General features: G+C 40.8%; 1 protein-coding gene across 1 annotated transcript in view; it reads left to right on the forward strand.

Annotated features, from left to right (window-relative positions):
- Nucleotides 1-22,751, forward strand: part of LOC113057377 (polycystin-1) — a 69,426-nt gene that overhangs the window by 13,675 nt on the left and 33,000 nt on the right. The window contains exons 2-15 of the mRNA XM_026224790.1: nucleotides 160-231; nucleotides 903-971; nucleotides 1,533-1,604; nucleotides 2,927-3,090; nucleotides 4,174-4,454; nucleotides 5,278-5,671; nucleotides 7,169-7,346; nucleotides 10,512-10,726; nucleotides 11,901-12,022; nucleotides 12,307-12,454; nucleotides 15,223-15,500; nucleotides 16,971-17,735; nucleotides 19,032-19,163; nucleotides 19,254-19,429. Of these exons, the coding sequence (XP_026080575.1) occupies nucleotides 160-231; nucleotides 903-971; nucleotides 1,533-1,604; nucleotides 2,927-3,090; nucleotides 4,174-4,454; nucleotides 5,278-5,671; nucleotides 7,169-7,346; nucleotides 10,512-10,726; nucleotides 11,901-12,022; nucleotides 12,307-12,454; nucleotides 15,223-15,500; nucleotides 16,971-17,735; nucleotides 19,032-19,163; nucleotides 19,254-19,429 (3,066 nt within the window). The remainder of the gene's footprint in view (nucleotides 1-159; nucleotides 232-902; nucleotides 972-1,532; nucleotides 1,605-2,926; nucleotides 3,091-4,173; nucleotides 4,455-5,277; nucleotides 5,672-7,168; nucleotides 7,347-10,511; nucleotides 10,727-11,900; nucleotides 12,023-12,306; nucleotides 12,455-15,222; nucleotides 15,501-16,970; nucleotides 17,736-19,031; nucleotides 19,164-19,253; nucleotides 19,430-22,751) is intronic.

The raw sequence follows: 22,751 nt of genomic DNA on the forward strand, positions 1-22,751 counted from the left end.
CATGATGCTTGTGAAGTCACAAACTTTCTTTTTGGAGCCGGACCGCTTCGACAGCTAGTTTGACAGAAGAAATGTTTGAAGCGGCTAACTTGATGAGCGTTTGTCTGGAGTCTGAGTGTGTGTGCATCTCTAAGCGTCTCTTTCTGGCTTCTGTTGCAGAGATCTGTCCAGAAACCACATTCCCTCTGTGGACTCCAGCCTCTTTGATCACCTCACCGCCCTCAAGGAGCTGTAAGTGCCACGTCTCTCTCTCTCTCTCGTGTGTGTGTGTGTGTGTGTGTGTGTGTGTGTGTGAGAGACGCAGTCATTCACGTACGTCTGTAATGGGTGGTCTGCTGCTTGTATAATAGGTGGTCTGGTGTAAACGTGAGTGTTTCTTTGTGCTAAAGCAAAAAAGCCCACATGTTTTATAATTTGCTACTTCCTGTTCCCTTTTTTCCTCCGCTATCATGTATAGATTAATTACATTACCCACAATAAAAATAAACCTCCTTTTAGAACAATTATGATTCCTTGAAATCATTTCCAGCTCGTTTTCTCTCATATTCTCAGTAAAGCATTTAAATATTGCCATCATGTATAATAACAGTCATGATTTGCTATGTAAATTATGACAGCTTTTAGTACAGTAGACTATTGTATAATTAATTAATGATTTGAAATTTTAAATCAAGTTCAATTACTATTTAAAAAAAGACAAAATCTAAATTTCTTTATTATTTTTACAATTATTTGACAATGATAAAATATTTTATTGTGAGCAACTGAATAGATGTATCATGTCATCTTTTATTTCAGTACATTTTCCAACCTTTTTTCATTGATGGGGAACTGAACCTAAATCCCCCAGACTCCTGCAAGTGTTTGGGTTGAATCCACTTCCTGTTTGCTCTTCTCCTCAGGTATCTTCAGAGCAATCGTCTGGTCACTCTTCCTCACGGGATCTTGGGCTGTGGGCCGTTAGCTGTGCTGTAAGTGTGCGAGTGGGCGGCAGTATGCTCTAGTTTCCCGACGGTTTTGAGCTCATATGGTGAGAATGTGTAGGCGGAACTTTCTGGAGTCTCTCCCGAACCACAGAGTCAAACGCTGAAGAAACCGAACGGGAAGCAACCGGACACACTCCACTCTTTCAGCTCAAACAAAAGCTCAAGAAATACAAAGTCGTGTATCCAGATGTTTATCTTTGTTGTGTGAACAGTAACAGACGTGCACTTCAACACACACACACACACACACACACACACACACATTGTATGTTCAATCACATGCCCATTACAACCAATTAAACGTCATTGCTTCAGGCTTTGACTGTACTATTTCCTGCTCCATTTCAACACACACACACACACACACACACACACACACACACAAGGTCTGGTACACCAAAATCACTCCAGAACTTTTCCATATGCTGCTCCAACGGCTGAACAAGGGAATGATTATTCTGAGAGGAAAAGAAAGAAGGGACTTAGGAAGAAGGAAAAATGAGAGGCTGCATGAGCAATAATATACATTTGATTTATGTCTTTCAGAGATTTGAGCAACAACCAGATCACCACCATTGAGGAACGATTGTGTGATAATTTATTTAATTTAACTACAATGTGAGTATAAACACGTGCACGGGTTTAAAACTCAAAAAAAGCTCAATGACCTGAATCTAAACCTGGAAACTAGTCTAAATCTATATATATGTGTGTGTGTGTGTGTGTGTGTGTGGGTAGTATATTTTCCACATGATGATGAAGCATCTTTTTAGGACCATTAAGAAGTCTTGACATTAAATTCAGTGTTATTTTTTCTCTCTCCAGACTCACATTACTATAATGAAGTAATGAAAATATGCCTGGAGGCAATGCATTTAAAATAAAGTTTGCATAAATTAGATTTAATACAAATACTCCCTTGTCTACTTACATTTGTACAATAGCAATCATACAGTCAAATCTTTTATTGTGGTATTTAATTTACATTTATTTATGAGGATTTGAATAAATGAAATAATATGAATTCATATATCACGGCATCCTGTATTAATTTGCACCAAACATTTGTATTTAATCCATGAGGAAATTAATCAATTAAATAATATTAATAATATATAATCGCACCCTTTATTGCAGTACACTTTATTTTATTTTATTTTATTTTATTTTTTATTATTATTTTTTATTTTTTTATCTTACTTATAGCAAATCAACCAGATGCACTAAAGTATTTTAGGTCAAACAAAAGCAAAATACATAAAAAAATGACATAGTATCTAATCAGTAAAATATGTCATAATATAATATTTAAATAGCAAACTGTAGTTGAACGTAGTATTTGTACTGAATTTAATTTATGCTGATTTTACTAAAAAGCACTGTCCAAACAGGATGATTTTCATTACTGCATTACAATAATGATAGTTTTAAGAGAAAATGTGCTTCATTGTCATGAAAATGATGTCAGGAAACCTTAATGGTCCTAAAAAGTCTAGTTTTATTACAGTAACCTTTGCCAAATCAAAAAAGTGATTATAGTTAAAAGAAACATTAAGATTATTTTCCCTTAACATTGATATAATATTTACATATCAAATGGTTAAATGGCCTTTTTAATTTGCTAAAGCGTAATTTTCTAGTATAGTGTTTCCTCCGTGACTTTTCACGTTGGGCTTTCATGCGCTGATTAACATTCCCTGGTCAACGTCTTTCAGTTCCTCAATAATTATAGATTAGAGCATGTGTTGTGTTTCCTGGACTGATAAAGTAGTGAGTCTGCGGTGACGGATTGCTCCGTCATTTGTGCACATGTCAAATAAAACAAGGCTTAAGCAAAACCAAAGCCTCTTTAAATTACTGTCCTTATCGTGCTTTTGCTGTTTGAAAGAGGGCCTTCCAATGTTTTCAGTCTGTGAAATATTCCCTCTGTCGTTTGGCAGAGATCTGAGCTTTAACCCGTTCGTCTGCGACTGTAAGCTGGTGCGGTTGGTGAGCTGGCTGCAGGACCAGGGCGTTCGAGTCAAGCGACCCCACTCTATGCTCTGTGACCGGCCGCCCGAGCTGAAGAACCAGCCGCTGCTCAACGTCAGCGTGCACACCTGCGGTGAGTGACAGGACACAGCTGTGTTACCTGAAGCATTCAGGCCATTTACATACTACCTCACTAGAAAATCACAATTAATTAAATTTGCTACCGATTAACGTTAACACCTAGCCCGACTCTAACCCAAACCTTACAATCATGCAAATGCAGTAATTAATGGTTGCTTTGTTTTTTTTCTACGTTTGATATGAAACAATCTCTCAGCTTTCAAATTCTGTGCATTTTACCATGAAATTGAAAAAAAAAAATACTGTTTTAGCACGCTTTAATGTCGCTCGACAGATCGCTCTTCTTTGATACTAATAACAGCATAAAATAAACATGAACAAACATCAGAAGTAATGTTAAAAGAAACAGTACAATGTACTATCATGTCTCATGTAATCACTCAATCTGTGTTTCAGCCACGTCAATAAAACGGCTTGTAAACAATGTTGCGTAAAGTTACGTGTACCTCAGAAAAGCCATTCAGATCCCATTAGGGCTGGACGATTATGACCAAAATCATAATTGTTGAATATTCCCTTGAAATTGTAATTAGGATTATTAATTACGATTATCCCAATTGACATTGAATGATGATTATACCATTGTTTGATGCAACTGCATGCCGTATTCTTATATGAAAATAAAGCTCAAAACACTAACTGAAAAACCTTTAGTGCTTTTCTATAGTATTAAGCCTCAAATGTCAACTATACATCGGATTGGTTTCTTCTTTAAATTATAAAAAAGGTAAAATATGAATAGTGTTATAATGTTATACTAAAACTAAAATTGAAATAATGGGGAAAACCCTTAAGATAACATATAGAAAGAAAAATGCATCTTAAGCATGCAGAATAACGTAAGCGTACTTTGAATGTTTAATTGCCGCTTTGAATGATTACGTAATTGTGGCATCCATAATTGTAATCGCGATTAGAGATTTGATTAATTGTGCAGCCCTGGGTATTTACCTTTACCTGCTTTCCTTCATTTGTTTGTTAGCCCACACCAAATGTTACATTTCTAGAAAACGGGACAGATTTTCAGTGGATGCGGCGCTCTGAATTGGCCGTTGCTGTGTCTCTCGTCTCTCAGGGCTGACGTACGCAGGCTGTCTACAGGACGAGGAGCATGCGGCAGGCGTGGAGCTGGTCATCTTCTCCTCCTCCACTCCCGGTCCCTTCTCTCGTGAGGAATGCAACTCCAAGTGCTTCCACGAGAGCCAGCTGTACGGCGGTCTGGGACAGCAGAGAGAGTGTCTGTGCAGCACCAACTCTGAGCCAAATCACATCAGCGAGTCCCAGTGTTCGGCCGCCTGCTCCGACCCGCTGGTCATGAAGGAGTGCCGCTGGACGGTGGCACACGACGTGTTTCAGGTCTGTGTGAAGAGCTTCAGGCTGTTAAAGGGTCAGTTCACCCAAAAAGGAAATATTAGCCCATACATTAGTCACCCTTAAGTCAAGTGGGTGTATATGACTTTCTTCTTTCAGATGAATACAGTCGGAGTTATATCAAAAGACGTGAAATAAAAAGCGCCCATCCATAACAAAAAGTGTCTCACATTTCTCCAGGGGTGAACAGAGGCCTCCTGTAGTGAATCGATGTGTTTTTGTAAGAAAAATAACTATATTTAAAATGCAATAATGACTTTAATCTAGCTCACACTCACAGTTGTAAATGAAGCAGTTCTGGGGAAATGATGTATGAGGTCGGAAGCGGAAGCGGAAAAATACGGAAACGTTTCATCTTTTCGCCTGAAAGAAGAAAGTCATATACACCTCGGATGACTTGAGGATGAGCAATTTATGGGCTAATTTTCGTTTTTTGGTTAACTGACCCTTTAACGTCCTCTAGAGTTAATTAGACTCGTGTGATCGGTCACTCAGACTAGATGAGCTCACCTATGAGCTGAAAACAAATTCACTTAGTGTTTACTTTATACAGTTTTCATGATTAGAATGAATGCATTTCAAATCATGGTACACTATGAATATTGCACTAAAAATTCCTGGATTGTGTGCAATCCCTGGGGAATTTATTTAAAGGTATATAGCCATGCATACTTTTTGGGTGTGATATTACCCATAATGCATTGGGCTGTGAGGTGGAGTGGCATACTGCGTACTAAAAGGTATATACATTACCATAGAGAACCTAAACTTTTGAATGCTAGTGTTTGAGTTCGCTCTCCGCCCGCAGGTGAATTTCTCCGCCTCTCTTGCTTCTCGCCGTGTGTCTGTTCATTCGGAGGCTGTCCTGTCTGTCACCTCGTCCGTCTTCCCTGCCTCTTTCTCATGGGACTTCGGTGACCTTTCACCCCGGGTCAACACCTCAACGGCCAACACCACAGCAAGGCATAAGTATGGTGTCCCGGGACGGTACCAGGCTCAGGTGAGTCTCTCAGCGGGTCACCAAGAGATCGTGGCGCAGGGGAACGTGAGCGTTGAACTGCCCCCTCGACTCGAGCTCCGCTGCCCTGAACTCATCGTGGCCAATCAGAGCCTGGAGGAGGCGGTCTCTCTGGTCAACTGGGGCGGAGTGGGGGTAACTGTGGACTGGAGGATCACGAAGGATGGAGGAGAGATCGCAAGAGGTACAAGACAAAATATATGCTATAATGTAAACATATCAGAATAATGATGTGACACTGAAGACTGGAGTAATGAGGATGAAAACTCAGTTTGCATCACAGCAGTAAATTACATTTTATAATATATTACATTAGAAAACAGTTTTTCTTTTAAATTGTAATAACATTTCACAATATTATTGTTTTTACTGTATTTTTGATCAAATAAATGCAGCAGTAGACTTCTTTCAGAAACATTTAAAAAATCTTACCGACCACAAATATTATATTATATTATATTATATTATATTATATTATATTATATTATATTATATTATATTATATTATATTATATTATATTATATTATATTATATTAAAGCATTAGAAATTGGTTGTGTATACAAAAATAATCAAATATTGTTGGTTTTTTTACTATAGTCATCGCAGTGCTTTTTAGGATTGTTATTACAAATGATAAATGCCACATTGTCTGAGCTGTAGCATAATGATTTAAAACTTCTTCTCTTGATGACTCATTCTCACATGCACGGTTATTCAGGACAGCTCAGATATAACGCTCTGAAATGACCATGGGACTGTCTCTCAAAATACCCTGCTTTTCATGATCTATCAAGCCAGAAATGTCCCATCTCTCACACAAAGCATGACTGTTCCTGTTGAGCGATGGCATGGGAAGATTCTCTCGTTTGTTTATCAGTCCTGCAGAGATCTGTCCATCATTGTTTGCTTTGAGAGAACAGATAAAAGTGCACTGCGCTGATCCCAAGAGGAGGGACGAGAAGGAAACGGGTTCCAGAAGCAGAGCAGATCATTACTGATGTACTAACAGCGGGAGAAACAATGCCTAATCCAACTTACCACAGACGATAAACAGGCTTATCAGCTTTTAAAACATTCTGTTGTTAACGTCCGATTACACTCATCTGTCATTTGATAGAAGTTCATGAAATTAGACGTCAACGTGAAAAGGTTGAATGAGATCATCAAAAACCATGAACAAAACATAAGATAAAAAAAATGACCCAGGTGACATTTAACATAAGTTAAGGACTTTTAAAATTACTTATCCATAAAAGTTCATGATAAATAGACAGCGTTTTGTGAAATCAAGTGATATGTTGATATGCTTTTTATCAATTGTTTTCAACAAATTTAGCATATAAATAGTTTTTTTATGTTAATATTAATTATTAATATTTGTTGCATATAAGGATCTCTATGCATGATTAAAATAGTGAATTTTCCCAGCCTTTTAAAATCAGCATATGAAAATGTTTTCTGAAGAATCCTATGACACTAAAGACATTATAAATATATTCAAATTAATTATTAAAGTTATTAGATTTTTTTTTATTGTAATAATTTAACATTTTTACAAAATGACTGTTTTTACTGCATTTTTAATTCAATAAATGCAGCTTTGGTTAACTTTTTTTTATGTGATTCTTCCAAAAACTATTCCATTTGATTTGATTAAGTTTGTCTCTCTGGTCCTTTAGCGGAGCCGCTGTGTTTGCCAGGTGCGATCCATCACGCTGACTCGTCCCGCTGTTTCCTGTTGGTGTCGGAGGAAGTCAGCTGGTCAGATGCACGTCGCAATTGTTCAGCCCGTGGAGGAGAGCTCGCCGTGGTGCATTCCCAAACCGTCCGGGATCTCCTGGCCTCTCGAATCACACAGTGAGTCGGAAACGGCTTGAAATGCTTTTTCAACTGTTGTTTGGAAACCTCTGTAAGGCTTGTAGATAATTTCAGATTTAAACATTTAAAATTCCACTGCCAATGCAACATTTTTAACTGATACCTGTGCCGCTTTTTGAACCCTGTTCACGTTTTCTTCGCTCTAGTCGGGTCCTCTAGAATTTCACTTTATAACAGCAGCAGGGCATCATGGGAAATGCCTATTAAAGTCACTCTCAGTGCTGCCCAATTGATGACAGAAAGGCCAGAACTTTCAAAAACCAGACACACACTTGATGAAGTTCACAAAGAGACCAAAAAACATGTCTTATAATGTGAAAAGTCTCTTATTAGAATATTGAACGTGTGAAACCATTACAGACATAAAGCAAAAAAATATTTTACATGAACAGCAAAACAACATAAGATATTAAGATTGTTTTCTTAAGAAAAAAAAAAGATCAAAATTGATTTCAAGAAAAAAATATATCTGCCAAAAAGAAACACGGTCTAAATTTCCCTTTAAATTAAGTTTATTTTTGTTACCCCTATTTTTCTAGTGTTAAAGGAATAGTCCACCCAAAAATTTAAATTTGCTGAAAATGTACTCACCTTCAGGTCATATGAGATGTAGATGAGTTTGTTTCATAATCAGATTTGGAGAAATGTAGCATTGCATCACTTGCTCACCAGTGGATCCTCTGCAGTGAATGGGTGCCGTCAGAACGAGAGTCCTAACATCTGATAAAAACACCACAATAATACACAGATAATCCACACCACTCCAGTCCATCAGTTAATGTCTTCCGAAACAAGAAGCTTAATGATTGTAAGAAACAAACCCATCATTAAGATGTTTTTAACTTCAAACTGTCACTTCATCTATAATAACTCTTCCTCCAGTGAAAAAGTCCATCCTCTGTTGTCCTCTTATGTCAGAATCCAAACTGTTTTGGTGCTTGATCTGTGCATATTTCTCTCCTGATTCAGATCAGATGACTTTTTCACTGGAGAAAGCAATATTATAGATAGAGGAGTCATTACTATACATTCATCCAGTGTTTTCACCACTTAAACATGTTAGAAAATGTAAAAAAAAAAATAATAATAATGAAGTAGTCTCTATACTCTCAACCGTGTGTGTGTAACATTCTTCTTTAGCGATGCAATGTTTACAGGTGTGAACACACACGCGCACACACACACACACACACACACACTGTGATGTTACACATGTGCTGAAGCACAGCTGTGGAAATACGTTACACTCCAGGAGGGAGGAGACGCCAGTTCTGTGTGTTTATGTGTGTTTATCTATGTGAGTGTGTGTGTGTGAGTGTGTTTCCTGTCTTCTGTTCCACACCCATCATTAATTTGTGGTTAGAGCTTCCACTGACCAAAGCAAGAGAGAGAGAGAGAGAGTGAGACAGAGCGAGTGTTGGAGGAACAGTGTTTTCTATCTCTTCAACCTGCTGCAGATGGACCACATACCCAAAACACACACACACACACACACACACACACACACACACACACACACACACACACACACACACACACACACTCACACACACACACACGTCTTATGTAAGAATGCACAAGTGAACAGACCACTTTTTATTGTTTCTTTTCTGGCGCAAAGAGTCATATTTTTTTGTCCCTTTTTTTCCATTCTCATTTCTTCTCTTTCGTTTGTAGTTTTCACAGATGTGAGATGTTGACTTCAGCAGTTACAACCATGTGTGTGTGTGTGTGTGTGTGTGTGTGTTTCATGTAATAGGCCTGTCAAAGACTGTGGCATTACTGCCGGTGGTCCGGGCTGGAAAAAAGTTTTCACAAAAACACTTGCATTACTAGTCAAAAAAGAAAAATAGTTCCAATTCTTCAGAAGAATGTTCTTAAAAATCCTCATAAATAATTTATATAAACTATTTGAGGACTTTGAAAGAATTTTTAAAGAATCCAAACACATTCTTAAGAATTTCTTGAGTAATTATGTGTGTAAATAATTTTTTTTTTCTAAAGAAGTTTTTTATGAGTTTGGACTGGTTTTATTTTAGTATTATTATTATTATTTGTTTTGAATTAGCTGTAGAGGTAGTAACAGTTCATCCATCTAGTTGCAAACTAGTCCATTAGATTCTCTGTACTGTTTTTGGTCCAATAATTAATTTATCTGTCTTATCTGAATTTAATAGGAGAAAATTATTGGTCATTCAGTCTTTTACATTTCATCTGGTCTCGTTGAGATATAAAGCTGAGTATCATCAGCATAACAGTGGAAACGAATCCCGTATTTTCTAATAATATTACCAAGGGGAAACATGTATATTGAAAATAGAAGAGGACCTAGGACAGATCCTTGGGGCACTCCATATTTTACTGATGATAAATGAGATGACTCCCCAATTAAATAAACAAAAGGGTAGCGTTCGGACAGAAACCATCTTAGAGCCTGCCCTTGAATACCTGTATAGTTTTGTAATCGATCTATGAGTATGTCAAGATCTGCAGTATGGTGTCAAACGCTGCACTAAGATAAAATGTGTTTTTAATTACCCTGATCTAAAATGCATTAAAATATCAAAATGACTCATTTCAAACGATATATTAGATACATTTTTGCAGGAATTCTTGGAAAATATAATGAAGCTGTTGTCGTACATGTGACTTTATTCTGTGATTTGTACACTGGGGCCTATTTGCTCCTTGTTTGAGTCACCATTCAGTTTCGTTTAAAGGCAAATGAAACTTCAAAATGATCTGCGTCCCATCTGGTTCAGTAATTTGTCATTAAGGCGCACATTCCCCTCGGCTGCTGCTTTATTAGAGTTATTGAAGCTCCGAACACACTATGCATAAAACATCAAGAGCACATTCGCCTTGCATTAACATCCTGTGTGCGTTTGATCCCAAAGGGAAGCTCATAGGAAAGAAAAATCACAAACGACATCTCTTTAAAATCTCAGTCCCTACTCCTGAATGCTAATGAAATTAAATGGAAAGCAAAAGCAATGGTTGGACCGGCAGTGATGATTATGTCATTGTTTATTCATGTCATTCTCAATCTGTGAAAAAAAAACAAAATAATGAGCTATTTCTTTTTGGATCGGACACAGCTCTGGAGTCTTATTTGTGACGGTGTTGACTGTGTGTGCATTGCAGGGAGCGCGGCGCGTGGTTGGGTTTGAGTGATCAGTATTCTCCCCGTGTCCTGCGCTGGGTGGACGGTTCGGAGGTCCTGACGGGGGAGGAGGGTACGAGGGAGCGGGCAATGCTGCAGCATGGAAAAGTGTGTGTGTCACTGGACGGCAGCGGGCAGCCCAGCTCACACCCCTGCACTGCCAAACGAGCTTTTGTCTGCCAGTTCACACGCCAAGGTAAACAACACACCTCTATATCTATAAATCTATAGCTACTGTTTGCATACTATAGATACTAGTATGCATCATTTGGATTGGTGCATCCAAAATAAAACTTGAAAAATCAAAGAATGGCATTTGCATTAGTTATCAATTCATAGTTTTTGTGCCAAAATGGAGACAATTCCTACAGTTTTGAAAGTGGTAATAACAAATGCAAGCTCGTGCATTAAGCACAGACATACTGTACTTCTAATTCTCATGAAGTTTACAGATGCATCCCAGTTGTGTATTACATTGTATGCATCTTTTAAATTGGTGTATCCCAAATGTAAAAAATCTGCAATTTTTTCTATGGATTTTATATGGATCGTTGCATGCTTTTTGAGCTAATATTGCCTGCAATCCCTTGCAGTATGGATGTAGAACATATATATATATATATATATATATATATACAGTACAAAAAAAATTGACAAAAGTCAGACTTTATTAAAAGCTAAATAAATTATTTAAAAATTAAAGCTGTAAAGCAGCTGTACAGTGTATAGTTAATATAAACTATAAACCCAGTTCTTCATGCTGCATTCTGATTGGTCAGGGGAGTTTACCTGCTCCAATCATGCCACTCAAAGCACATGAGCTAAGTTCAAATTGACACAGAATGATATAAATCATATTTTATTTGAATTTCCATTGGAAATGACCTTACAGTGACCATTGCTGCTTTGAAGGTCTACCATTTTAGTGTAGCAAATTCAGCAGATGAGATGAAATTCAAATCATAAATTCCCAAATAACAGGGTCACTAAAAATGTATTGCACTTTCAAATTGAAACGGCAGAGATGTTATGTCACGGCACACAGTTATTCCCTTTGCACCCAGTTGAGCTCAGTTCACTTCTTATTCTCTCCCTGATGTGAAGTTCAGCTTTTTCTTTTTATTATTTAAAGTCCAATGCATTGAACACCTCAGAATGGTGATGCATAGATCAAAACACGCACAGCAGCTCAAACAGCTGAAGCTGATTCATTCAAGTGTGTTTGTGTGCTCCTATTGAGAAAACTGATTCGTGTGATAATGAGTGCTGATGGGACAGACGTTTCTGGAGTCTGAATGCACACAGGAGACTCTTTTCAGTTTCATCTGGACGCTTGATAAACAGCTGGAGATGTCTGTGTTTGTCTGCAGTGCGTGTTCCTGACGCCGCTGTGTATGTGGTGGGCACCGCTGTGTTTCATTCCCACAGTCCTCTGAGCCACCTCACAGCGACACACACGTCTGCGCTCAACACACCCGCCAGGACCGTCGAGGTAAACACACACACACACACATACACAACTCCTTCAGAACTAGTATAGATCCACAAACAGGTTTTTATATTAACTGTGTTTTATTGTATTAGTATGTTCACCAAGACAATTTCTAAGAATTCAATTGTTTGTTTTTTTAATTGAAATTTAGTATGAAGCCTGTTTGTGTATTGTTTGTATCTTTTGGTTTTCATTTCAATCAATCAGTCCATCCGTCAGTCAGTTCATGTGTGTGTGTGTGTGTGTGTGTGTGTGTGTGTGTGTGTGTGTGTGTGTGTGTGCAGCTGCTGCTGTTCCCAGGACTGAGTTTTCTGAGCGCGGGGCGTCTGTCGTCTCTGGAGCTGATCACACAGTCTCTGAGCGCAAACACTCAGCTGCGCTTTCAGGTGTACCGACCGCACTGCCAGAGACTCACACACAAGCTGCTGCCAGGTACAACACACACACACAGGCACGCACGCACATGCACACACACACACGCACACACACACACACACACGCACACACGCACACATGATCCTTCAGAAATCATTCTAATATGCTGATTTGCTGCTTATTAAACATTTCTGTTTATTATCCTGTTGGAAACAGTTGTGCTGCTAAATATTTTGTGGGAACCATAATAAATCTTTCAAGATTGATGAATAGAAAGGAACGGCATTTAGAAATATAGAAATCTTTTGTAACATTATTAATATATTTGCTTTCCATTTTGATCAATTTAGTACATACTTGCTGAATAAAAGTATTCATTTCTTTTCTTTTTTTAAAGAAAAAAATCTCACTCACTTTATTTTAGTTTTGTAAAGGTATTTTGGTACGATACAAGTGTACACAAATACAGAGTTGTTTAAGCCACTGCACGAGTGGATCTTCATTGGAAACTTCCAGTTTTATATATTATTATTTTTGATAAGAAAGAAAGTCTCATCTCAGACAGTCATCAGTGTCCACAGCTCATTTAGACAAGAGCACTTCATCAAATATTAGACTACCTTTATCATTTAGAAGTTCATTTAAATGTGCAGTTAACATGATTGTATGCATTATTTTTTAAGTTAAATGTTGCTTGTTATTTTTACAAATAAATAGTAATTAAATGTAAGTTTGGACTCTGTTGTTAACTGTAATGTAGAAGAGCTCACTATAGTTTAGAGCATAAGAAAATTATGCATTTATCCCTAAGAAAACTTAAATTAGAATGGAATTTATTTAAAGACAGAGCAATTTGATCAGTAAACCACTGTTTAATAAAGAAAAATTATAATAATAATGTTTAGTTTGTGTACCGTTTGTGCACCCCTAATAATATATATGTGTGTGTGTGTGATTTCCAGATTTAGATTTTTAGATTCAGATTTAACTTGCTTGTAAGGACAATCAAAAGTGGAGTACACACTCCTCTGTAGTTTCTCTCTCAACCCCTGAAAACAGACACTAGATTCATATTCATAAATGAGATAAATCTGGAGATGTTCCAGAAAGACGAGTCTGGAGAGTATGTGGGTGATAAATGAAAAGGAAACGGGTTAGAGAGAGAGAGAGAGTGTCTGTTCTGTTGTCTCGGACTGATAACAGCACAGAGAGAGTCATCAAGGTCACACGGACACCTTCCTGTCCGAGCCCTTACCCAAAAGCCTCTGCTGCTTCCTCCTGATCAATACAACACGAGCAGAGACAGAAGAATGACAAACATCAGTCGATCCAACACCAACAGATAAGCGGCACTGGCACTACAAGAAACAAAAAGAGCAAGCTGTAGGGGAAAAGATGTATTTATTTAGTTGCAGTGTGTCTATATATAATGTTACTAATACTTTGTTTAATTTCAATCTTTTAGACTTTAGACTGCACACTTTATCTGATATCAGCTTCTTTCTTATTCGGACAATCCAAGGTTACTCTGTCCAGTAACAGATTGTCGTAGTGTCATTGTTTACAGCATAACTTTGCATTAAGGGATGCATTGTGTTTAAATATTCCTGACTTCTTAAAGAACACAGCTATCGTATGACTTTGGTTTAAGGCCGGGGTCTTCAGACTCAGTCCTGCAGAGTGTAGCTCCAGCTATGTCTGGAAGTTTGTAGTAATCCTGGTAAGAGCTTGACTGGCTGCTTCATGTGTGTTAATCTGGACTGGACACCCCTGCTTTAAAGAAGTCCTGAGTATTAATGTGCCGTGTTTTAATTGTTGTTGTAATCTCCAGATGCTCATTATCATAGTAACAGGATTGTTAGTTGACTTGGCTGTTTGCCGTGCAAGAACAGACTGCGCTCCGAGATAAACAAACAAACAAACAAACAAACAAACACGTGCGTAAGCAGCTCTGCAGGCGATTAGCACACAAGAGCAGATCATCATTTTACTTTGAAATGAAATCAGATGTGGAGAGTGTTCTCGGTGGATCAGATTTGGTTTTCTGCTGCCAGTCGAGGTCATTTCTTCCTGTCGATTGTGTTTGTGAACCGAGGGAACTCATAAACAACCTCCAGACACACATTGACAAACTCTGGATCTGAGAGAAAATAGTCAAGTGAGCAGTGACCTCTTCTGTGTTTTACACTTTTAATAATTTAATGATGAAGTATAAGATACATGAACTATATTTTAATGTTTACAGATTAAAGTGTGTCAGCTGATGAAGTCAAAACCCAATCGTGTAATAGATTTTTGTATCTAAAATTAATGAAGGGGCATGTACAGCGTTCAGAAGAAATTATCTGTAAAGAAAAGCAATCTGTGAAAAGAATTTGCAATTGTAAATATTCCGTTAATGATTTATATTATTTAATATCCATCTCAATAAAATTATTTAAATAGTTATAAAATAATCAATGCAATATGCTGAATAAAATATCAAACATTTTAGAAATGTAGAGATGTAATAAAGTGTCCATGGTACTGTGCATGAGACAAAAAAAATTGATGCATACTTTTTTGAAGTTACAAAAAAGAGAAACGACATATTTTAGATAAATATGTCAACAAATCAACAGCTATATCAACAGATCAACTAGATATTACTGGACCTTAAAATTGGGTTAGAAAACTGAATATACCGTATACTTGCAGTCTATCTATCTATGTAAATTGTAAAACAGCCAACACCTCACAGTCATTCTAATCAAACTAATATTGTTCTGTGTATTATATCTGCATGATTTGTAATGATAAATGGATTTGTCCGGACTCTTCTTCAGGTTGTGGGGACCTGTGCGCCCCCATCACTGTCTGTCAGGGCCTGGATGAGTGGATCGGTGACACCTCTGTCCCATCAGCGGTCCCATCGTGTCCGGCGGGACGCCAGTACTGTCCGTTCACGGAGCGCTGTCTGCCCCTGGCCAGCCCCTGTCATCCCGGGGCTTGTGTGAACTGTTCTGGGGTCAGTCCTCTGCCTGCGGGCACACAGTATCCTGATTACAGACTCGTCGGGGAGGTGCTGATCACCCTCCCGGCCGGACCGGCATCCAGCATCCTGGTGAGTCTGACCGAATGAAGACCAACACCTGATCAAAACCAGACTGGACTCCTTCTGAGATCTTCACTTCTACTTAAGAATGAAGAAATTAATGAAAACAGTTGAGAATATGTTTTGTAGCTTTACTAAAGAATGAAGGAATTCATATTTTGTACTCGCAAGAATTCTCAAGGACATAACACATTACATTAATGTGAAAATATTTATAATAATTTAAATGGAACTAAATTTGCTTTGAGTAATTTATGCCGAAAAGCTTTTATGAACAGAATCGTGGAAATGAAAATGTGATTCATTTTCAAATATAACCTCACAATGCAAATGATTCTTCCAAAAATTGGTTTTATTTTATTTATGCAAAATATAATTTATTTATTTATTTATTTATTATGAATAATATGAATGCCTCGACGGATTTCATCATAGTTCTCGTCTGTAAATCTGGAATAGACCACAGGTCCAGCATGCTCGAGCTTCAGGATGAAATGTGAGAGTATTGAGCGTTTAATGAGAGGTTGAGTGTGTGTGTGTGTGTGTGTGTGTGTGGGCCTGCGGGTCGTCTACTTCACCCTCCTTCAGTGTGTTCTGCCCAAACCGAGGGTTTGAAGAGTAAATGCGGGGCGGCTCAGAATGTCCTCGAGTGATGTTGAGATCACAGTTCATTATTTCCTCTCTCTCTCTGCTGATAATGACCCTCAGCGTGTCTGATGAAGAGACATGCTTCTCTTCACAGCTTTCTTTTGGGGCTGTTTGTGTGTTTCTCTGTGGTATTTGAGGTCTGTTTCAGGGCACAGTGTAATTCCAGAGGTCAGGACATTATTCAGGGTAATCACTGTCCCCCTCGCGTTCACCACTGTGTTGACATTTAGTCAGGTTTTGCTCTCCGAACTCTGCATTTTATAAACGACAGAATGTTATCACAAGCAGTGTTTTGAAATGGAAGATGATTAACAGAAAAATATATAAATGAAGCTGGTGTATTACCTCAGAATGGGATATATATTGATGTCACAAAACCAATTCGAACACATTGTATATATGAACAAATATTGAATATTATACATTTCTGATTATTATCAATGTTAAAATCTGTTATTTATTATTTGTTAAATAAAACACTTAAGGTTAATTAAGTTGAATCATGCTACAAGTTATTTTAGGAAATCACAAACGTATAATGTGCAATATAAAAAATGGATGCATGCTAATTATTACAAAATTAAGTGTTATTAGTGTTTTTAGTGAGCATTAGATGACTCATTAAATGTAAAAACAGGGCAAATTAGCACGCACATTTGCCACATTATCACATCTGATAACTGATATATTGTGCATTTCTAATTGTCTCAGCTAGCTGGCACAATAAAACATAACAACAGCAACAAAAAAGCAGCTTGATGCTAGAACTTGTTGCTTAACTGTTTCGCGTGCACACATTAAATTATTTGTTATGCATTCCCTCTCACTCAGGTGCAGGGTGACATAGAGGACTTGTTGGTTTCCCCTGGTGACTTCATCGCCCTGCAGCACGACGCCGGGCCGTCAGGACTCCTCCAGTGCTCCTCCGACCCCTTGTCCCAATGGAAACAGAGCGTGCTCATCCAGAACCGCTCCTATTGGTGGGAGGCCAATGAGACGCTGCAGGTGGATGCGGAGGGGAGCTGGGAGGAGGGCGTGGTGTGCCAGGTGAGGGTGCTGTACGTGGGCCAGAACAGCACCACACTGCAGGGTCCCTTCCTCCGCTCTGGCCTCCCTCAGCATGGTGACCACAGTTTGGAAGTGACGTCCAGCGATGAGGATTTTCCTGTCACCGCATCCTGTCCCATCCACGTCGTTCCACCTCTGGGCCCAACCGTGCTCTATCCCACCAGTCGCAACGGGACGGTGTACTTCCTGCCCAATCAGACGTGGATTCTCGTCACAGTCCGCTCGCAGCATGACGCTCAGATTTGGTGGCAGGGCAGCAATGAGACCGTTCCCGTTCATGAGTCGTGTCCCGAGAACCTTATGACGAAAGTGGCCGAATGCAGGCAGCCCGACCCGTACAACGACACCATGTTCGCATGGTTTGACCTCCAGCTCGGGCCCACACCGGGACAGACCAATGTGTTGCTACATGTCCAGAACAATGTTACCAATGCATCGCTACAAATTCAGGCGAGGGTGCAAGAACCTCTCCAGGGTCTCGTCATCAAACCCCATCCTGCTCACAGAGTCCTCATGGAGTCCATAGTGGTGAGTCACATCTCATTTAACAAGGTGGTTTGCTGGTTTTAACTGGTTTCTCAGCCTGACAAGTGTCCAAAACCTGTCTAAAACCATCTAAACAGAGATCGATACCACCTTAGGATGGTTAAAACCATTTTCCACCAAGACTTTACCTTCTAAATATCTACCATCCAAGAATATTGTATTTAATTTAGACTTTTTATGCTGGTTTAAATTGATTTCCCAACCCGACAAGTACCAAAAACTAATTTCAAACCATCAAAGTTGACCAGCCTAAATTCCTTATGCTGGATTGAACCATTTTTCAGGTTGGATTTACCTTCTAAACATCTACTGTTGAAGGATAGTGTATTTATTGTTAATAGTACCATGCCGTTTGTTGGTTTAACATGGTATCCCAGCCTGACAACTGCTCAAAACATGTCTTAAACCTTAAAAGAATAGCCCAGTTAAGCACCTCAGGCTAGTTTAAGCCTTTTCCCCTGCTGTTTTAAAAAGCACTTAAATCAGGTGGTCTTTTTGCTGGTTTAAACAGTTTGTCAGGTTTAAAATGTCCCCAAAGCCTGTCTACAACCATCAGAACAGACCAGTAAATCAAATTAGTCAGGTTTAAGTCATTTGTTTTTCTGTAGTTTTGTGTTCAAAACATCTGTTGTCCAAGGACAGTGTATTGCTAATATTTTAAAACCCACTTAAACCAGGTGATTAGCTTGCTGTTTTTTGTTCTGGTATAAAATTACTATCCAGTCTGACAAGTATCTAAAACCATCAAAACCGATTAAAATAGTCTCCTAAGGCTGGTTTAAACCATTTTCTCAGCATGACTTTACCTTCCTTCTAAACATTTACTGTCCAAGGATTATGTATTTATTGCTAATATTTCAAAAACTGCTTAAACCAGATGGTTTGCTGTATTTTTGCTGCTTTAAACTGGTTTCCCAGCCTGACAGATGTCTAAAACCTCTCTCAAACCAACAAAGCCGACAAGCCTCACCACCTAAGGCTGGTTTAAACCATTTTTTAAGCATAGCTTTACTTTACAGTATAAACATCTGCTTTCCAAAGATAGTGTGTTTATTATAATATTTTAGAAACTGCTTAAATCATGTGGTTTGTTAGTTTAAACTGATTTCTAAACATCTACTGTCCAAGGATAGAGTATTTATTGCTGATATTTGATGTTTTTGTCCATTAGGGATGTCTGTGAGATAGAAAGCTGACGGTTTCGTGCTGGTAGTTATATCCCTGATCGTTGAAACTCTTATTATTTGCTCACTACTCCTTCTCCCTCTTGTATTACAGAGTTACATGGCTTCTGTGGAGGGAGGAACAGACCCGTCATTTAAATGGACAGTGGATGATAAACCATACTTCACATACTATAACAGCATGTTAAATATCATCTACCAGAACGCAGCAGTGTACAAACTCACGGTGACTGGTTTCAGTTGAGCTCAGCCCAGTTTATGGAAAGGAAACACTGAATCCATCAGCTTGCCAACTGACCCATCTCTCTTCCTCTAGGTAACGGCTATGAACCAGGTGAGCGTGCTGACGGAGCACTTCAACGTCACGGTGGACCGCATGAACCCGATGACTGAGCCGACCGTGCACGGAGTCCCCAAAATCGTGCAGCAGGGTTTGCCCCTGAACCTCTATGCGTCGGTGAAGATAGACATGGCGGTGAACGTCACCTTCTGGTACGTTCTTTCACAGAAAAATCTCTGACTGTTCAAATAAAAGAGCCATCAAATTCATTAAAAGCTTTCACCAGTTTCATGATTCAGAGGTCGATATAAAGGAAAAAAGAGTACATTTGGGTTTAAATTAGGGTTGCACAATTACTAAAATCTAATAATTATTTTCATGTTATGGATGATTATTAAATTCTATACTTTTTTGTCATAATAAATAAAAAAATGTACACAGTGTTCAAAAGTTTGGGGTCTGTAAGTTTTTGTAAATGTTTTGGATGTTTTTGCTCAACAAAGCTGTATTTATCTGATCAAAAATATAATGAAAACAGGATATTTTACAATTTAAAATAAATGTTTTCTATTTTAATATATTTTACAATTTAATTAGTTTACAATGATGCATTTTTTCAGGATTGATGAATAGAAAGTAAAAAAATATTAATATTAAATATTTTGTTAATTTCTTTTTTTTTTGCTTTTATTAAGTGAGCTAGATGATGGTTAAATGTAATATAATCTAAATAAAATATCCATTTGCAGCTGACACATATGTCATATGCATTTATTCCTAATTTTATACACAATGAAATGCAGTCTCTTTAAAAAGGAGTTAATGAAGTAATTTTATCATGACTGTTATTGTCATCAAAAATACGGTAATAGTAGCAAATAATGATAGATTTCATAAAGAAGTTGGGATGCATTGAGATGAAACACCCAATTACAATCTAATCAGTTTCTGAAGGGTAAAATCAAGCTCTTTCATGTTTTTTTTTCTTCTATACCACATTATGGATGTAAAATGAGTTGTGAATGAATGCTCTCTTTAAATTAGTCTCTACTTGGAGAGTTAGATGGCTTTCTACATTCTTGTCTCATGACTGTTTAATGTACACAGTCTGCACACAAACCTATTCTCTACGGCTTCCACCGCCTCACACACACTCTCAGCCCGCTCCTCACACACACACTCTCACCCCGCTCCTCACACACGCTCTCAGCCCGCTCCTCACACACACTCTCAGCCCGCTCCTCACACACACTCTCAGCCCGCTCCTAACACACTCTCAGCCCGCTCCTCACACACACACTCTCAGCCCGCTCCTCACACACACTCTCAGCCCGCTCCTAACACACTCTCAGCCCGCTCCTCACACACACTCTCGGCCCGCTCCTCACACACACTCTCGGCCCGCTCCTCACACACGCTCTCGGCCCGCTCCTCACACACTCTCTCGGCCCGCTCCTCACACACACTCTCAGCCCGCTCCTCACACACACTCTCAGCCCGCTCCTCACACACACTCTCGGCCCGCTCCTCACACACACTCTCGGCCCGCTCCTCACACACACTCTCAGCCCGCTCCTAACACACACTCTCAGCCCGCTCCTCACACACACTCTCAGCCCGCTCCTAACACACTCTCAGCCCGCTCCTCACACACACTCTCAGCCCGCTCCTCACACACACTCTCAGCCCGCTCCTAACACACTCTCAGCCCGCTCCTCACACACACACTCTCAGCCCGCTCCTCACACACACTCTCTCAGCCCGCTCCTCACACACACTCTCTCAGCCCGCTCCTCACACACACACTCTCAGCCCGCTCCTCACACACACTCTCAGCCCGCTCCTCACACACACTCTCAGCCCGCTCCTCACACACACTCTCAGCCCCGCTCCTCACACACACTCTCGGCCCGCTCCTCACACACACTCTCAGCCCGCTCCTCACACACACTCTCAGCCCGCTCCTCACACACACTCTCAGCCCGCTCCTCACACACACTCTCAGCCCGCTCCTCACACACACTCTCAGCCCGCTCCTCACACACACTCTCAGCCCGCTCCTCACACACACTCTCAGCCCGCTCCTCACACACACGCTCTCGGTCCGCTCCTCACACACACTCTCAGCCCGCTCCTCACACACACTCTCAGCCCGCTCCTCACACACACTCTCAGCCCGCTCCTCACACACACTCTCGGCCCGCTCCTCACACACACTCTCGGCCCGCTCCTCACACACACTCTCAGCCCGCTCCTAACACACACTCTCAGCCCGCTCCTCACACACACTCTCAGCCCGCTCCTCACACACACTCTCGGCCCGCTCCTCACACACACACTCTCAGCCCGCTCCTCACACACACTCTCAGCCCGCTCCTCACACACACTCTCAGCCCGCTCCTCACACACACTCTCGGCCCGCTCCTCACACACACTCTCGGCCCGCTCCTCACACACACTCTCAGCCCGCTCCTCACACACACTCTCAGCCCGCTCCTCACACACACTCTCAGCCCGCTCCTCACACACACTCTCAGCCCGCTCCTCACACACACTCTCAGCCCGCTCCTCACACACACTCTCAGCCCGCTCCTCACACACACTCTCAGCCCGCTCCTCACACACACGCTCTCGGTCCGCTCCTCACACACACACTCTCAGCCCGCTCCTCACACACACTCTCAGCCCGCTCCTCACACACACTCTCAGCCCGCTCCTCACACACACTCTCGGCCCGCTCCTCACACACACTCTCGGCCCGCTCCTCACACACACTCTCGGCCCGCTCCTCACACACACTCTCGGCCCGCTCCTCACACACACTCTCGGCCCGCTCCCCACACACACTCTCGGCCCGCTCCCCACACACACTCTCGGCCCGCTCCTCACACACACACTCTCGGCCCGCTCCTCACACACACTCTCTCAGCCCGCTCCTCACACACACTCTCTCAGCCCGCTCCTCACACACACACTCTCAGCCCGCTCCTCACACACACTCTCTCAGCCCGCTCCTCACACACACACTCTCAGCCCGCTCCTCACACACACTCTCACCCCGCTCCTCACACACACTCTCAGCCCGCTCCTCACACACACTCTCAGCCCGCTCCTCACACACACTCTCTCAGCCCGCTCCTCACACACACTCTCTCAGCCCGCTCCTCACACACACACTCTCAGCCCGCTCCTCACACACACTCTCGGCCCGCTCCTCACACACTCTCTCGGCCCGCTCCTCACACACACTCTCGGTCCGCTCCTCACACACTCTCAGTCCGCTCCTCACACACACTCTCAGCCCGCTCCTCACACACACTCTCAGCCCGCTCCTCACACACACTCTCAGCCCGCTCCTCACACACACTCTCAGCCCGCTCCTCACACACACTCTCAGCCCGCTCCTCACACACACTCTCAGCCCGCTCCTCACACACACTCTCAGCCCGCTCCTCACACACGCTCTCAGCCCGCTCCCCACACACACTCTCTCAGCCCGCTCCCCACACACACTCTCAGCCCGCTCCTCACACA

Source organism: Carassius auratus, chromosome 1 (assembly GCF_003368295.1).
Source record: "Carassius auratus strain Wakin chromosome 1, ASM336829v1, whole genome shotgun sequence".
Lineage (NCBI taxonomy): Eukaryota > Metazoa > Chordata > Actinopteri > Cypriniformes > Cyprinidae > Carassius > Carassius auratus.